Here is a 17,873-nt window from a genome sequence, read left to right on the forward strand (position 1 = left end):
ACGAGCAAAAAAAGAAATGAAAAATAAATAAAGCTTAAAATAAAAACTAAAAATCAAACAAGCAGAAAAATCAGTATTAACAATTGAGCACATAAACGAAAATTGAGCGAATGCCCCTACAAAATTCCCGTCGAAAGAAAAACAAAATTAATCAAGATCTGTTTCCGATTTTATTTCACATGCAACTGATTCATTTTTTCCGTCCAACAAGAAAGCTCGGGCAAAACTTAAACACACACACACTTGGGTTTTAGTTTTTGTTGCATTGCATTTTGAGATTTTTATTTAAAACAACCTTTTTGTTTTGATGAATTGGTGCTTATCGAATTTATTGCAAGCGAAAACTACTTAGAATAAAATAATGTAAAAATATATGAAACATTGTTTTTTTTTTTTGTCTTTTAGCGCTTAAGTAAAACAGAAAAATGTAGATTTGGCCTATATAAAAAAATTTGCTGAATTAGTTGCAAAAACAGAAACCCAAATATACATTTTGAAAAAATTTTGCAAGTCGTACAGAAAAGTGGCCAAAAAATGAAAAAGAATGGAAAGCATGCAAAAGAAAAGAAAAATTTAAAAGAATTGGGCAATTGGCGTGAAACTAATGCTAACTATAACAATAGACGATAGTCGATAGTCAATAGACGTTAGTCGATAACGATAACGATAACGATAAAGATAACATGTTTAGTTTGTAATGATAATGGAACTTGGCAAACACCGCACCCGACCTAAGCAATTGCTAGCTAGATACATTCACATATATATGTATAACAAGTACATACCATATGCACGTGTATGTGTAGGGGTCGTGTGTGTGTGCCACACATACATACATACTTAGCATACATAGCGTTATATCAAAAGCTTCAGCTACATAGATGTAGGTACAGTCACGTCGCGACAGCCCTAACGCTAAAGATACGAAGAGAGTAGAACGTGGAAGAGTTGAAGGAGGAGATTTTTGTGTAAATACTTCATAAGGCTAAACTAATATGGTAAACTAGTGTTGTATAACGCATACGAGTATATAGCACCTTGCATTGACCTTTTTTTTTAGTGTTTTTTCTGTGGCTTTTCTTGTCGCTCGCGCCTAAAGAATATACTTAAATGTAAATGTAAAGAAACAAAATGAAAACAATATATACAATATAGTATATAAATGCATATACATATGGATAATACAAAGTAAAATATGCATACCAATTGGTATTTTTGGTATTTAACTGGTATGTATTCTGTGTGTAGTGTACTTTGTGTTAATCTATTCCGTTTTTCCTTTGTTAATTGGCAAACCAAAAACAATTTGACAAACAAAATAAAGAGCAGGAGTCAGTTACCTATTAGAATTTGGCAAGCATGAAACAAGAAAAACAAAAACAAAACAAAACAAAAAAAAAACATAAAAATTGCTTCAAAAGCAACAAAATACTAAAAATACTACAAGAAACAAAATAAGAAGCCAAAAATGAAGAACTAAGCGCAAAAATTTAAAACTTAAAAAAGAAAAACATAAACTTAGAGCAAAGCATAAATGGGCTTAAAGAAAAACAAAAAATATTTATATGTACATAAAATGGTATTTTAGTATATTTATGTTAGAGCGCCGTCAAATAAAAAAGGCAAAAGTCAAGCAACAAAAAAATATGGAAAAAAAAATTAAATAAAAAATACTTAGCAAATAAAGAAACAGGGAAACAATTGAGATAAAATTTACCATTTAAACGTTTTGCACACAAGACACAACAAGAGATACAAAACACACACTGCCACACATCTCACACACACACTCACACTCACACACAGATCACCCACATACCCTCACACACACTCACACACACCTACATTCACATACAGCACTGAAGCGAACTACAACTACGACAAGATGGAGAAAAACAAAACAAAATTTAGCAACAACAAGAATTTATGAGATATAATAAAAAATAATAACTAAATACAAAATAAAGTAAAGACAGCAAAAGCGACAGAAAAATAAAAAACGAAAACAGTTATTAATATTATAAACAAAACAAAAAACGAAGAAGAACAAATTATATTTACTAGACAAAACAAAATACCACACTCACACGAAAGAAAACAAAAAGAAGAAAACTTAAAGTTTGTAGTATATCAACTATGTATTTCACAAGAATAGTAAATAACAAAAAACAAAAACAAAAAAAAAGAATACTGTAGGACAAATTCTACTTAAAATAACAAAAAGAAAAAACAAAGAATTTTTTTTTTTTTGTAAACCTAGTGAAAGAACGCCCAGTACCCCAAGAACGCTGAAATGAGCTAAGTAAATGACTAAAAGAGAGCAGGAAGAAGCGAAAAAGAAACAAACGAAATTAACAGCAAAAATGCAGAGCCAAATGTGGCAAACCGCACGATTTAAAACTAAGCATATTCATATATAAAAATATATATAAATATACATACATATATATATGCATATATGTGTATATACACAAATATATATATATATATATGTGCATATATATACGCATGTGTGGCAAAAGAACAATTATATATGGCATTATATTACAGCAAGCGAACATAATATTATACATAATAATAATTATAATAATAATAATGATTATATATGTATATGTATTAATTAATAAATATTTTAAGCGTATTAAGTTGAATTATAAAAATAAACCACACACACTTCTGAGGATATCAAGGGTCTAAGAATAAATGAAAACTAATGAATTAATTAAAAATAAATAAATAAATGAATATAAAGCTAAATGTCAACCAATTTCTTTGCCTGTTTTCCATTTGACATATTGTTTATATCTCTATTAGGGTCAAACTTCAATTGCTTTCAGTTTTTGGGCATATATTTAAGTAAGTAACGCACTGTGCAAAACAAGATCAGGTATTTGGGCTCAAGTCTAGTCTAATTGTTAATTCAACAAATCTTAAGATTTTGAAACTCTCACTGGGCCAAAATGTTGTGCTAAACCAGTCACAAATTATTGTTATACCCTGAACCCATTAAAAATGGGTATAAGGGTATATTGTATTTGTGCAAAATCTAAATGTATGTAACAGGCAGAAGGAAGCTTCTCCGACCCCATAAAGTATATATATTCTTGATCAGCATCAATAGCCGAGTCGATCTAGCCATGTCCGTCCGTATGTATGAACGCAAGGATCTCAGAACCTATAAGCTCTAGAGACTTGAAATTTTAGATGTAGATGCTCCTAGCTCCCGCGCAGATCGCAGAAGAAGAGGGTTCAGGGTATCCCCTAGTCGGGAGCTCCCGACTAGAATCTCTTACTTACTCCCGCCTGGAGATATGACGTTCCAAAACGACATAACTCCAAAACGACATAACCCCGCCTGGAGATATGACGTTCCAAAACGACATAACTCCAAAACGACATAACCCCGCCTGGAGATATGACGTTCCAAAACGACATAGCTCCGCGCGGAGATATGACGTTCCAAAACAACATAACTCCGCGCGGAGATATGACCTTCCAAATCATCACGTTTTTTTTTTCAAAATCGAGGTCGATGCGAAAATCAAAATATATATATTCTTGATCAGCATCAATAGCGGAGTCGAGTCCGTCTGTCTGTCCGTGCGTCCGTCCGTCCGTCCGTATGTATGAACGCACGGATCGCAGAACCTATAAGAGCTAGAGACTTGAAATTTTAGATGTAGGTCCTCCTAGTACCTGCGCAGATCGAGTTTGCTTCCGATAATCGATAACTTACTCCGTTTCCAAGCAATCCATAAAAATCGATATCGATGTTTTTTGGGCAATTTTGGTAAATAATAAGAGCTAGAGTCACCAAACTTGACATATAGCTTCTAAAATAGAATATATATATGCATTTTATGTTGGAAAAAGAGGGTTCAGGGTATCCCCTAGTCGGGAGCTCTCGACTTCAGCCTCTTACTTGTTATTATTATATTTATCTTATTATCACTGCAAGCTGAAAATAGAGTTATACATTTCGTACTTCAATTTCTTAGCCTCTACGAAGTATTCATTTAACAAGGTAAAATTATTTTGAATACGCTTAAATACTTAGCTCATGGTGCTAAGTTTGAGTTAGAATCAATAAGATAAAGTATTCATTTGCTTGTAATTCCCAATATCTTTCAGCAACAAGCGCCTAAAGTGCGACCTTTGTTATGTGATCTACTTTCGTATTAATAATTATTTTTTTCAGTGTTTACTGTGTGCTGTACTGTACTTGGAGTTCTCCCTCGCTTTCTAAACGTCTGTTACCACCACCTTCTCTCTTTCTCCCACTCTCTCTCTCGCTTGGCCTTTCCTTTGGCATTGCAATGCTGTTGCTTTTATTGTTAAATATTCAAATTTATACGAAGCATCTTCAACTGCAGCGCAGTTGTTGTTGTTTGCCAACTACAAACTATGTGTCAACAGAGCCCCTCCAATGGGTAGTGTGGAGGAAGGGCGGCAGCTGCGAGTCGGAGCAGAGTAGAACATTGAGGTGGTGCTGATGTTGCAGCCAGGTGGCTAGCTTTCAGGCAAGTTTCGAGCCGACTGACAGCGACAGCTGAAGAAAACTGCTACAAAAAAAAAGCTCCTGCTGCTGCAGCTGCATTATTTATCATGAAGTGTTGAGCACTCGCCAAAAAGTGAAGGGTTTCTGCAGCCTTCCCCTCCCGTAACATACCTCGGCAGCCCCTAGACGGCGACGTCCTTATGAGTTGGATGAAGATGCGCGACTGCAGGTCGAGGCTGTTCGCTCGACTCTTTGCATTTGAATTAAAGAGCACAGGCATCATCCTTAACATCCTTTGCATCCTCCTCATCCGCAGCCTCGCTCCCACTCACTCTCATGCCATCATTGCTCATTATCATCATACGCAAACATCATCATTGTCAAAGCGAGGCGCAGTCGTCTCTCGTTTTTGTTTAAGTGCCAGAAGCTGGCAACGTTTACATTTTTTGACAGCAGCCGCAAAGTCGAAACCACCAGGCCGAACCACCGCAACCACCAGCCCCTGCCGCCGCCACCAAACCCAGCCACCAACATGCGTGAATATGTTAAAAATGCAACCTGCCTCGTCCGACCCCCTTTTAATACCCTGCCCCAATAAGAATGGCTTAAGAGGCTATCACGTTTAGCAACTGTAAGTGACAGTCAGAAGTCGACAGCCTCGATCCGAAGGAGCTTATATATATTTATATATGTATTCATGTTCAGTACGACAAGCTGACTCGATGTGACCATATCTTGCTCTTCGCACCTCCACTAAGAGGTTAGTTTATATGGGCTTTATCGACTCGAATGTAGATACTGATCTTGAAAATATATATATATAAATATATATTTAATGGGATCGAAGATGTCTCCTTCTATGCGTTACACATTTCCTGTCAAAGCTGTAATGCTCTAGCCTATTGAGAATGTGTATTAATGCAAGCTCCAACCGTTTACAGGGTAACCAATAGTCTGGCATGCTCGCCTGGAGCACACTGCCTTGTTTTGCAATTTTTTTTGTTGTATTTACTGCTGTTGTTGCATGTTATTCAAAGTATGCACATACACTTGACATTCCAAAGCTGTCATTTCGTTTGGGCGCCTGTGCAAATATTTATGAGCAGCAGTGTACGCTGTGCTAAGGATAGGGGGCAGAGAGCATGCCTAGTCTCTCCCACTGCCTAATGAGCAGTGGGCTGCATCAGCAACTCGGCCAGCTCGACTTTTAAAGCACTACGAAGTGGTCTCTGGGAGGACAGACCAGGAACAGGAGCGGGATGCTGACAGACACACAAGCATACAGTGAGCGCTAATGGGCAGTGGACAGGACAGTGAGCGCGTAATCAGCTTACGTAAATGTGCGTGGCTGCGGTCAACTGTAGTTGGGGATTTACGCAAAAAGGATTTCCATGCCATAAGCCACACGCTGGGCAGGCGGCAAGGAAAGGAAGAAAAGGAGCTGGCAGCTGCCAGTACAACGTCAAATGTTAAGTCGCAGCTGCTAAGTAACTTCAAGTCAAGTGACGTAAACGCCCACCCCACCAGCCTGCACCCACCCTTTCGAGGGGGCGTTGCAGCTGCTGCACCTGCACATTATGCCGACTAAAGCACTTGGGCGACTTTGGCAGACACCTCAAAAGGGCGCCAACGAATCGTCCTTCGAATGCCAATCGATAGTTTTTTCTGTTTGTCGACATCCTAAGAGTTGGAGACGGCGAGTCCTTTCACACATCCACAAGCATATGACCAGAGTGGCAGCTTATTCTAAGCAAAGTACAAAGCACTAGGCGGCATTTTGAAGGAAACATTTAAGGACCGCCGAAATCTTACACAACAATTCCCAATTTCAAATGTTTGTCAATTGTTGTTGGCTAAGCTGGCTCCAAATCCCAACAGTTAATCTAATTTGCTGTGGCCCAAACAATTGTCCTTCAGGTGGTGACTCACAAAGCAAGACAAAGCGGAAAACCTATGCCTTTTCGAGCCTTGGATCGTGAATGTTGTCCGCCTGATAGACTCCATACTTCAGCGAGGGTCCGTATAGAAACCGTCCTCCTAAAGGAAGTAGGTGTTGTAAACAAGCTAGAAATCAGGTCCAATCTCGGCTCGATTTGAGCCATCTCAGTCAAAATAGACGGAATAGCCACGAGTCAAAGTATTGTGTAGAAGAAAGTGCTGCGCCAGGCTGGCATTAAAGCAGAAGCTTTATGGACCTCTGCAAGGACATAGCCACTTGAACTGCTGGCCGTCCGGACAGTTAAGACTCGTGACACGAGCTCAACGCTTAGCCGAACTATTTGCCAAATTTCTTTGATGCGGCAATGAAACATCAAAAAGATGTCAACAGTCAACATGACAGAGACACATACAATGAGTGTGTGGATGTGAGCCTGTGTGTGTGCGTGCGTGCTGGCCACATTATTAACTAGTCGACAATTTGCTGCTGAATGAACTCAACTAAGGCTGGGGAAGGGAACGTAACAATGGCGCTTGCCGGGAAGGCGTGACACCAGCGTCAAGGGCCAAGGCGCTGCGGGATTAGGCTGGAGATTATGCTGGAAGAGGGGGCAGGGCAAGGCTGAGGATTTTGTGATGTGGCTGCCGGTGCTCTTGGCAAACTTTTGCATATTTGTTAAATACTTTAATTAATAATTTAGAAAGATAGCTAAAGAGACAGGCCTGACAACCGACAGGAGAGGGCGACGGCAAAGGGAGCTGGGCAGCCAGGCGCAAGGCTGCGACAGTTGGAGTAAGCGGCAGGCAGCTGACAGAACCTCTGTCGCTGGCAAACAAACAGCAAGCAAAAGTTGAGCAAACAACTAACAAAAGATCAAGGATTATGCGTGCCCACACAGGGAGAGTGTGTCTGTGTGTGCGTGTGTGTGTGTACAGGCAGGATGTGCGGCACGCTGATGTGTGGTCGCCGCTGCCGCTGCGGCTGTGCTCGAGGACAGGTCGCCGCTCCGCTCTCGACTCGGTGTCTGCTTCTCGGTGCTCGATGCTCGGTGCTCGGCTTTTGTGCTCAGCAAAAGAAAACAATGAAGATTAGACTAAAACCATGAAGAGGAAGACAGGGCAGCGGGTGGCTGGACGGGTTGGTGTTGGGGGACTGCGTGAAATGCTCATACGGCAACTTGATGAGTTTAATTATTTGAATGCCTCAGTTCACATACACACACACGCATGCATGGCTTGGCTGGGAGGTGGGTGCCAAGGGCGAGCTAGTCAAACAAAAGGCAGCTGCCTTTGTCACATGCAGCACAGTACACCCCCCCCCCCCCCTCACCATTTTGCACCACTTACAAAAGCCAAAAGCATACAGAGGCCACAGGAGATGGAACAGGAGGCGCCCACATGCTTTTGTGCGTGCCAAGAAACAACGTGCCACGCCTGCCCCTGCACTCGGTCCTCTTTCGCGCCTACAGCCAGACAACATGCTGGCAAGTGTGTGTGTGTGTGTGTGTGTGTGTCTGTGTGTGTGTGTGTTTAACAATTCACAATCTTTTTTGCTATCCGCAGCAATATCTTTGTGTCATACTATGCACGGAATGGTACGGAATGTTTTTGAGCCAAGCTCACAACCTGCTTAAGTTTTTCAGTGGGTGGAGCGGGCGAAAGGCAGTAACTAGGAGGTGGTCACTAGCAAACGCTCAAAACGCAATTGCCACCCAACAAATGCGGTTGATGGGCAAATGGATTCAAGGCTCAACCTCAAATACTTCGAGAAGGCCGCTTAACATTGAGGCCAAAAGGGCCACAGTCTGATTTCTTATAAATACATTAAAAAATGAGAAAATTAGAAGTTAAATTTAAGCCTGAAATATATTTTTTGTAAAAGTAACTGATGTGATTGATATACTAAATGAATGATTGACCGACCAACTCACTAATTGACCAACCGGTTGAATATTTAAGTCACTGATTGACCAATTGAATGATTGACTAGCAGAATGACTGACTAACTTCGTGATTGACTGACTTGTTGAAAAATAAGCTGACTGATTGATTAGCTAATTGACTGACTGACCAGTTGAATGATTGACTGACTGATTAACTTACTAACCATTGACTAGCTGATTGACTATGTGAGTGGCTGACTGACCAGTTGAATGATTGACTGACTGATTTCTGACCGACTAATTGAGGAATTGACTCACTCACTGATTAACTACTTGAGTCACTGACTGACCTATTGAATGATTGACTAACTTAGCGAACACTCGAATGACTGACTGATTAACCTATTCCATCGTTGATTAACTAAGTAATTAAGTCCATCCATTTTTCCGAGCACTTTCCTTTCAGGACTCAATTTGTAACTAGAAGGAAGTTTTTACAAAGTCCATTGAAATTGATGGCAAATAGACGGAAATCGGAAATATGAAGCCCATCCAATTCAAAGTAATTTTATTCATCTTAGAACGTTCGGCTCAAACTGAAATACAATAAATCATATACGTCGGACATGTTGGGTTCTCCCCATGTAAAAATAAATAGCATAACACAAATCGCTTGTCACTTATGTCTGCTGCTCAAACCCGGCAGTTTGTTATCCAATTGCGTACTGAAATTGAAATAAATGAATAAAATAGTTCCGTCCTGGCTTGAACCAGACCCAACCACATCTAATAGAACGTTCCTTTACGCGAGAGGCCTTCATCTTTACAGCCAGCGGGACTGCCTGCCATTCAGATGTGTAAATAATGCAAAGTAATTCTTTGAGTTGAAGTATAAAAATACCAAAGCTCTCAACTATGAGGAAAAATGTACTCAGCATGAATTTAAAGTGTTGTTAACCACACTATTTCTCGTTATACTTTACTTGCGCTCCAGTTTCTATATTGAAGATTCACTTAGGATTCTCCTTTGTTTGATTTAACAACAAGTTATTTAAATATGGAATAGCTCAAAATCGATGTCAAGCGGCGGCTGCAAAATGCAGAAGCATTTTGTCAAATTGGCCACAGGAATGGCCTCTTTGATGTCATTACCACAGCACACACGTACAGAGACGCACACATATTCAACTCACACTCCCACTCGAAGACAATGGAATGGTCCTGCGGTGAGCTGGTGCGACTGATGAAATGCGATGTTGGCCGCAAATGCAAATGGAGCTCGGGCTCCAGGCTGGAGCTAGAGTTGCTGCTGCTGCTGCTGCCGCAGATATACTAGGAGGTGGCCTTTGGGGCGGATGGGGGCTGGCGAACTTCACTTAATGTCATCTTAATTGCATTGTTTCAGCCACAAATTACAAAACGAGTTCTGCACAAGGTAACAAAACGTCGTCAGCGGCATGGCCTCAGCACCTGCTGTTGTGTGCTGCTGCTGTTAGTTTTAGCTGCTGGCTACTGGCTCCTAACTGGAGCTGCTGCTACAGTGAGAGAACTTAATATATGAGAACATAGTGATCGGAATTAGTCGACTGTGAAATGGACTGCACCAAGTTTCCGGCAAGAGCCGGTCTGCAATGGCAAGCTGAATTGAAAATTAATCCCAAGTATTGTGAGTCTACAAGCAGTGACTCTTAAACTAAATTAATATCTGTGACTCTAAAACCGTAATTCTGAAACTATCGCATAACACATTGGATGCGAATATATATCGTTATATGTATCATTGGAACTGCGACTGCAATGCAGCGATTCTCAAACTGTTAGCTGAAGCTCGCAAACTGTGACTTGAATCATTTTAATAAAATAAGTGCTTTTGAAACTGTGGATGAATTAAGGTAACAGAAGAAGGAGATATAAATATGTTGTTTCTTTTTATCAGTGTACAGTGTACTCTCTGCCACAACAATAACAGCTTAATGTGTGTGTGTCTCTGTGTGTGGTTGGGGTGTGTACGTGTGTGTATGAAAGAGTGTGCCCATAAAAAGAATCAATTGTGTGTGACCAAATTAAGTTCACTGACTCGCACACACAGCGAGAGATCTCTCTCAGGGTATGCGTGCGTCTGTGTGTGTGTCTCCATTGTCAAGTGAAAGCCAAACAGGGATTCATTTGAATTGAGTGGCGCCACCAATGGGCCAAAGCACGAGGTACTAGCCGCACAGGCAGCGACTAGCGGGGCTGAGGAAATAGCCAGACGACCAGGTTGTCCCAGCAGCAGGCCCGTGTCCAGCACTGGCAGCTAAATCCAACTCCCTCGCTGCCATCGTCCTCACCACGCACGCCTCGTCTTTCGACGCCACTGCGCTGGATTGTCTAACGGCAAATGGCAGGTGTTGGCTCCGACTGCTGCTTCGTTGTGCACAACTAAATTGAAAACAGTGCGGAGCATCGCACACGCTGAATGCGTTAGCCAAAAATGCTGCAATGGCCAAACAACTGGTGTGTGTGTGTGCTTAGAATGCACTCTCTTTATTTCTTCCCCTTTTGCGTTTGTTAAACTATGCTTGCTGTGCTGAGTGACCAGCTACTCATAATGGAGCAATGGGTGTTGCATTAACGTTTCCAAGCAGTGCTGTAAAACGCATTAAGGTATTGCCGCACTATCTTTTATAGACCGCATTTACACAGGGAGTCTTTGCTCGCACTTATTTTTAGTGAGGAATATGAGCCTAGGCTTTATTTTTTATTTCATTGACTATGCTATCGATTATTACAGCTGCAGTTTTTTTATTATTTTCCAAATCCGTTGAAAATGGGTAAAAAGGGCAACATGTTTTTGTAAAAGTGTATGTAACAGGCGGAAGAAACCAGCTCCGACCCATAAAATGTATAGATACTCGATTAGGACGACGTCTTGTGAGCAACAGAAGAGGTCATCGAAATACTGCAAGAAATATTTTACCAGATTTGCCCATGGTAAGTGGCTAAATACATATTTTTGATGCTCTTTTCGTTAAATTTTTAATTCTCAGACTATAATAGTTTATACTTTTGTTCTTAACCGCCCAATCGCACTTATCCCACACTGCTTTCAGCGAAAATCGAAAAAGGCTTTTATTGTTATCGACACTTGCTGTCGAAAGTCGATAGCATGGTGTTGTATTTAAGGAGCACTGGACTTCGCCAGTGTTGAAAACATTTTCAACCGAGTGTCACAAACTGTAAATTGACAAAAGTTATAAAGGGGTTTTTTTTTGAAAAAGCTAATTAGTCGCAAAACGTTCAAAATGGATAACAGCGTAAGTCTACCGCATTGTAGGAATGTGAATAAATATTCCACAAAAGCAAATATTTGTTGAAGTACCTACTTATATAAAACCCGCAGCGCATCAAGAACCGGCGTTTATTGAAAAGGAGATTATTGCGAATATTAACGCGAAATGCCAACTAATTATAATAAAGCTGACGGCCTGCGCTGCGCCTGGGGTACTCAAAAAGGAACTGAATGCCTATAGGCTCATCAAAGCAGAGACAGTCGAAGATGAAAAGAATTTGGATTTGGTATCCATGGAGCAATAAATATCTTATATTCATTTTCACTAATGAGTTATACTCATAGATTTTACTGGCCCAGTTAAATTCTATAAATATGTGCACTACTCCTTGGAATAAATTACTAATACGTTAACTTAAAAGTGAACTCAAATACAATTTGTTCCAAAGAATGTTTCTGTTCTGGGATATGGGCTCAGGACAGATACACAGGCAAGGGTTACAGATTCCGTCTTGCGAAGAGGAAGAGAGGGATAAAGACCGAGAGAAAGTCACCCGTGAATAACACGGTTCAGTCGATTATATCCTTATCATTACCATTAATCGTATATATGTATATATATATATAATTTATAAGGGCACCTATGTATAAGTTAGACTGCAGAGCATACACTATAAACCATTCCGCTGCCAATCTTAAATCCAAACCACCTAATCGCACTTATCCAGCACTGTTTTTACCGATTATCGATTCAGAGATTCTAAACTGACAGCACGTGTCGATGCTGTCCAGGACATCGGTACAAAATCTTTGTATATCAAGAGCATTTAATTGTGTCAGTCTTTTAGATATCGTTATCTAAATGTCACGAACAATGAAAAGACAAAAAAATAAAAAAAGGCAATTCCATAAAAAGTTGTTAAGACAAACGTCTGAAAAGGATAAACGAGTAAGTGTACCGCATTTTTGGCAAGCGCATATATACGCTAGAGATTTTCCCAATCAAGGATCTTTATGTGCTCACCTGCACGGAATGTCATCAAGCTTTTCCGCCCCGCTACTTTCGTGGCCAGATCAGGGAGTTTCGCATGTGCAAGATGTGCAAGCAGAATAACCCGGAAATATGCAAATATTTGGATAAGTATGTGTATCACCCGAAGCATATCCATGACTGTCATCCATACCAGAGACGCCTGAAGAAGATAATCCAAAAATGCGAACTTCTTAAGATTAAGCTGTTGGCCCACAATCATCAATATGGCAACAAACCAGCTTCATCCAAATTAGACAATCACGACGTGAATGCAAAGGCTGTGCAACTATTAAAAAGTCTGATCTATAAGTGTGAGATCGTCGATAAGGAACTGGGGTCCTACGACCTCTACAAGGCCAGGCCGGTCGAAGGCGAAAAAAATGCGGAGATTAAGATGGAGCTGTGAATGTTTTACACGAAGCAAATAAATAAAGCCTTTATAGCTGACCCAATTTAACATTTCCGTTAAAACCCGATTTTCTTTAACTTAACAACTTTATAGCCCGTATGGGGCAGAAATTTTAATGCAATGTACTTAATAATAATGTACTATAGTGCTTGTGCAGTGAAAAACGTTGTTTGCTCAGGGAAACTTACTCTCTGCCACCTTGTCGTATAGGACGAGAAAACGTAAGCTTCTTAAAGAATTAAACAACGACTTAAGTTATATCGAAGAGAAGCTTCTTTTTGGGCCGAAAGCAGGCACGTCCGACCTTATCAACTGCAACGAAAATTGTATATTCATGTTTTGCAAACGTCTAAGCGTCGAACTAACAAGGGAAAATCGCCAGCCCAAATCCAGCTGCAATAAATAATTCTTATATTTGCCTTTTTGAATTAATTAGCATCCAGTATTATTTTATTTTATTTTTAATAAGTGTGCAGCATTATATTTAAGACAAACTCCTAACGGCTTTTTAGCACTAACGCAACACTTTATCGATGTGAACCGATTAACGTTCAGCGAGCTTTTATCGTTGTAACGTGCTGTCAAACGATAAAACACATCATATTAGTGTTGAGAAGTACACCAAACATGAGTCAAAAACTGTGAATAGACAAATAAAAACACAGAATCATGTCTATCGAGCTAATGAGTCATAAGCTGCCTGAAGTGGATAACATTGCACGTAGACTCCCCATTAATAGAATAGATACGCAAATATTTGGAGAAGCTATGGCCTCGAAAAGGAGCTGAGGAGCTCTATAAGGCAGAGCTACTTCTAGGTGATAAGGGGGAGAAAACCAATTAGAATTGTAAATAAAATGCTTACTAAGGGCTTTTACTAATGGGTTATACTAACCGGTATTACTTAATTTTTTCTAGCTTCTAGCTCACTTTTGATATATGTCTACATACTTTTCGGAATATAACCGACTCAATTCCACAAATTGATTGGCAAATTTAGGTTATGTAGTAGACCTGGCAATACAGTTCCAGATGGAAACTAGTTATAAGCATTAGCACACCTTTTTACTCCCCCTTTGATCCGTATACTTCTTATTTGCTTGTTGTATACTGTTACCTCGGTCTTTATCTGTACTTAACTAAAACTATCCCCAAAGTAGATTGAAAGTATTTTTGCAAGCATTTTACAAAATGCTTTATTATCTCTTGCTAAATAAATAAATAGTAGAAATAAGACGGCGTTGCACGTCGGATTGTTAGAAAAGCGAATTCGGATATAGAAACAGAACAGATCAGAACTGTTCAATAAAAAGCTCTTTTTCAAACACCAACTTATCGGTCTTTGAGAACACTGCTTAGAATATATCGATACCAAGATCTTTTACTGTTATTGACATATGCTGTCAAACGACAAAAAAGCCTTGTATAAAAATAGCATTCATTTTTTTTTTTTTTCATTTTTGAGAACTTCCTCCGCCAAATGTCGCGAACTGTGAATAAAGGGAAAACTATAAAGAAGCGTGTCCATAAGGAGCTGCCTAGTCGAAAGCCGTCCGAAATGGAGAACTATGTAAGTATGCGGTAGCTTCGCCATGCCCATGTATAATTAACACTTTTTTCGTGTACAGGATCTTTATGTGCTCACCTGCACGGAGTGCCATCATGCATTCCCGCCACACTACTTTCGCGGCCAGATCAGGGAGTTTCGCATGTGCGAGATGTGCAAGAAGAACAATCCGGAGATATACAAGTATTTGGAGAAGTACGTTTACCACCCGCGCCGTAACAAGAGCTGGCAACCATTTCAGCAACGCCTGGACGGAATAGCCCAGAAATGCGAACTGCTAAAGACTGAGCTGGCGGCCTACAAGCGTCAATATTGCGACAAGCCCTATTCACCCAATCCCGATGATGACGATGTTGATGCCCGGGCTGCGCAACTGTTGCAGAGTCTCATCGAGAGATGTGAGAGCTTTGAATTGGACCTGGAGGCTTGTAAGCCAAGTAAAGCAAGGCAAGTCGAAGACAAAAAGAATGGGGAGACAAAGATAGAGCAATAATTGTGTAGTACAAAGGGCTACCCGCCCATGGATTGTACCAATCAGTATTAGTAACTAGTTAGCCCAGCTCGTTTGTGCCTTAATTTTTGGAATAAACAAAGCTTACGTGGCTGCCTTAATTGTACGGTTCGGCTTATAACATTTTAATTAACGCCCAAAGCGAGGAACATTGCACGAATCAGCAAATTTGTTGACCCAAGACGGCATCTTTGACCTCTCAGCAGAGTCAAATAGGACATTTCCGCGGAACGCACTGTCAAGCAACCGGATACTGAGGCACTGCAGCGCGATGTACCAGGAATGCATTAAGGACCAGCTTGTCCAGTGTGCTGCTGTCTGCGATCCAAATTTCAGATTGTTTATTCACACTTGAAATGTCATTTAAGTGGCATTCACGAATTCACATGGTCTCGCACAATAATAATTGATATTTCCAATTAAATCACTTTTTATTACACCCCGTGCATTTGAATTAATTTATAAAACTTAAAAGAAACAGCAATGAATCCAACGCTGACTTATCACACTTATCCAACACTGTCCTAATCGAATCCGAGACCTTTTATTCTTATCGACGCGTGTCATCAAAAAATCGACTGGACAGAGCTGTATCTTGAGAACGCTTAAATGCATTTGTCAGTGTTGAAAACATAATTTAAAGAGAGGATTAGTAGAATGAAGTTCAAAATGGATAAAAACTGCAATAAGAATGCGCGTTAATATTCCACATATCCAAATATATGTTAACATATAAACTTCACCCAAAGCGCATCAGAAACCGTTTATTGAAGAGGAGATTATTAAAAACATTGCCCAGAGATGCCAACTATTATAATTACGATTAGGCTACGAGCATCAACACCTACGAGCATCAATACAAAGTTTATGAGAAGGCAATTCAACTGCTGAAAGCACTTATATAAAATTGTGAGCTCATCAAAGCAGAGTCGAAGATGAAAAGAATGCGTCTACCAAGGTGAAGCAATAAATGTTTTATACCAAGCGGCTTTCACTAATAGGTTGCACTAATCGCTCCCACTAACTACTTAATTCGGAATAGCTGAAGCTCAAGTAGCTGAACAAATTTGGGTTAAGACTAAAGGAGCTTAAGTAATAGACCTTAGACGTTTGAAGCTAACAGTTTCAAATGAAACCCGTTTCGAAATGAAACTTTAAGAACGTAATTTTAATATTTCATTTAACATGAATCTATTGGAACTAGTAAGGAGTTCGACTTGAACTAACAGTATTTAATAGGGATAGGACATATTTAGGACAGAATAATAAGTTCTTTATTAAAGATATTTTATTAATAAGTTTTATCTGTCCGATTTCGGGTTCTCTTATGGTGGACAACTGTTTTATCAGTAGGTGTATTCAATGCTCGAGTTGTTTGTTCAAATGAGCTTTTCTGTTTAAGCAGCTCGTTTGCTTTGCATTCGTCGAAATTCAATTGTAGTTGGTGCCATTCAATATAACTTTTAAGCAACTCAATTTTTTGCCATCCAATGCAGATGCAGCCCTGTTTAAGGCGAAATTACCCCTCCCCACACACACGCACACACACACACACGTAATAGTTTTTATCTTTTATCCTGATACAACAAAAAAAAAAAAAAAGAAAAACTCTTCAACACAACAACATGGAAAAGCGCCCCAACTCAAGTGCAGAATTACGGAAATTAATTTGGAAGCATGTTCTCTTAACTTTAATGAGATTTACGTGTGCGTGGGTAAGTGCGTATGTGTCTGCATGTGTGTGTGTGTGTGTGTGGGTGAGTGTGTGCTGCAAGCTGGTGCCTCAATTTTGTGGCTTTAGCGGGTTAAGCGGCTTATGATGTTGCTAAGTGACAAAAGAGCAAACTACCAAATGCCAAAAAGCATAATTAGTTGCATGCAACAAAAACTCGCCACACAGAGCGTTAAGAGCAGATCTCGCCCCTTCGCTCGAGCCACACAGAGAGGGGTTCGGTCAGTCTGTTATTTATTTTACCTCTTTTTTATTTGATTTATTCTGTGGCCAATAAACTAAAACTATTTAAGAAGAGCAAATTGAAAACAAAGCAGTTCAAAGCCCATAGAGTTAATAAAGTAATCCGCCCAGTTTACAGAATTTGAGCGCAAAAAATTTGGAGAGAAACGAGAGCTATACGAAAACATAAAGCATATTAAAATAAATAGTTTATTTTATACTATAAAAACTAAAACATACTGAAAGCTTTTGCGAAAAGATAATGACAAATCACAATATGATAGAGCCTTCATATTATAAAATCTAAACTCTCTTGATAAAACTTGGCACAGATTCGTATTCCTCTTTTTAAATATATATGTAGAGATACCGAAGCACATGGATAGATATAAGTATTAACAACTTTATTGTTTCCGCATATTCTTGAATATCTGCCCTGACTGACTACACACCCACACCCGTCGGAGCTGAGAAGCTAAAAGGCTTCCTTTTGGAAAAGTCACACTCCCAGTGGGGTCAAAGTTTGTATGAAAAACATCGAAAAGTGTGCTTTGCCTGAGACTGTGTGGCTTAGGTAATTGAGCGTCGGACTAACAAGCGAGAGGTCGCCGGTTCAAATTCAGTTTAAACAGCTTTCGTTATTTTAAGCTTGCAATAATACGTCTCGACTTAGACCCGAATTGGCATTCATATTCATGCTATTTTTGTCATATACGAGAGGCGCTTAAAATTAAGTAGAGTATGCTTTATAAAGTTTCAGGGTGCATAGCTTCCGGTTTGTACGGACTAGTTTGGGTATAAAGTGGGCA

At 39.7% G+C, this 17,873-nt stretch overlaps 2 protein-coding genes and 1 long non-coding RNA gene across 3 annotated transcripts; all 3 read left to right on the top strand.

The window, feature by feature from the left end:
- The first annotated feature begins 11,505 nt into the window (after positions 1–11,505).
- LOC115767400 lies at positions 11,506–11,998 on the top strand. Its single transcript, XR_004018377.1, has 3 exons — positions 11,506–11,615; positions 11,702–11,877; positions 11,936–11,998. It is a non-coding gene; the product is annotated as an uncharacterized LOC115767400 (long non-coding RNA).
- Positions 11,999–12,400: 402 nt separating this feature from the next.
- LOC115767399 lies at positions 12,401–13,054 on the top strand. The gene is made up of 2 exons (XM_030711663.1): positions 12,401–12,539; positions 12,598–13,054. Exons 1-2 carry the CDS (start codon positions 12,453–12,455, stop codon positions 13,027–13,029), a joined length of 519 nt encoding a protein of 172 aa, XP_030567523.1. The 5' UTR covers positions 12,401–12,452; the 3' UTR covers positions 13,030–13,054.
- Positions 13,055–14,170: 1,116 nt separating this feature from the next.
- LOC115767398 lies at positions 14,171–15,404 on the top strand. The gene is made up of 2 exons (XM_030711662.1): positions 14,171–14,602; positions 14,661–15,404. Exons 1-2 carry the CDS (start codon positions 14,513–14,515, stop codon positions 15,090–15,092), a joined length of 522 nt encoding a protein of 173 aa, XP_030567522.1. The 5' UTR covers positions 14,171–14,512; the 3' UTR covers positions 15,093–15,404.
- The last annotated feature ends 2,469 nt before the right edge of the window (positions 15,405–17,873 follow it).

Source organism: Drosophila novamexicana, unplaced genomic scaffold (genome assembly GCF_003285875.2).
Source record: "Drosophila novamexicana strain 15010-1031.04,08,12 unplaced genomic scaffold, DnovRS2.1 tig00001385-arrow-arrow-pilon, whole genome shotgun sequence".
Lineage (NCBI taxonomy): Eukaryota > Metazoa > Arthropoda > Insecta > Diptera > Drosophilidae > Drosophila > Drosophila novamexicana.

Bases quoted from the DNA above. Each gene is read 5' to 3' on its own strand.
- LOC115767398 (XM_030711662.1), top strand. From the start codon at position 14,513: ATGTCGCGAACTGTGAATAAAGGGAAAACTATAAAGAAGCGTGTCCAT. The intron at 14,603-14,660 runs GTAAGTATGCGG...TTTCGTGTACAG, and splicing joins CGTCCGAAATGGAGAACTAT to GATCTTTATGTGCTCACCTG.
- LOC115767399 (XM_030711663.1), top strand. From the start codon at position 12,453: ATGTCACGAACAATGAAAAGACAAAAAAATAAAAAAAGGCAATTCCAT. The intron at 12,540-12,597 runs GTAAGTGTACCG...TTCCCAATCAAG, and splicing joins CGTCTGAAAAGGATAAACGA to GATCTTTATGTGCTCACCTG.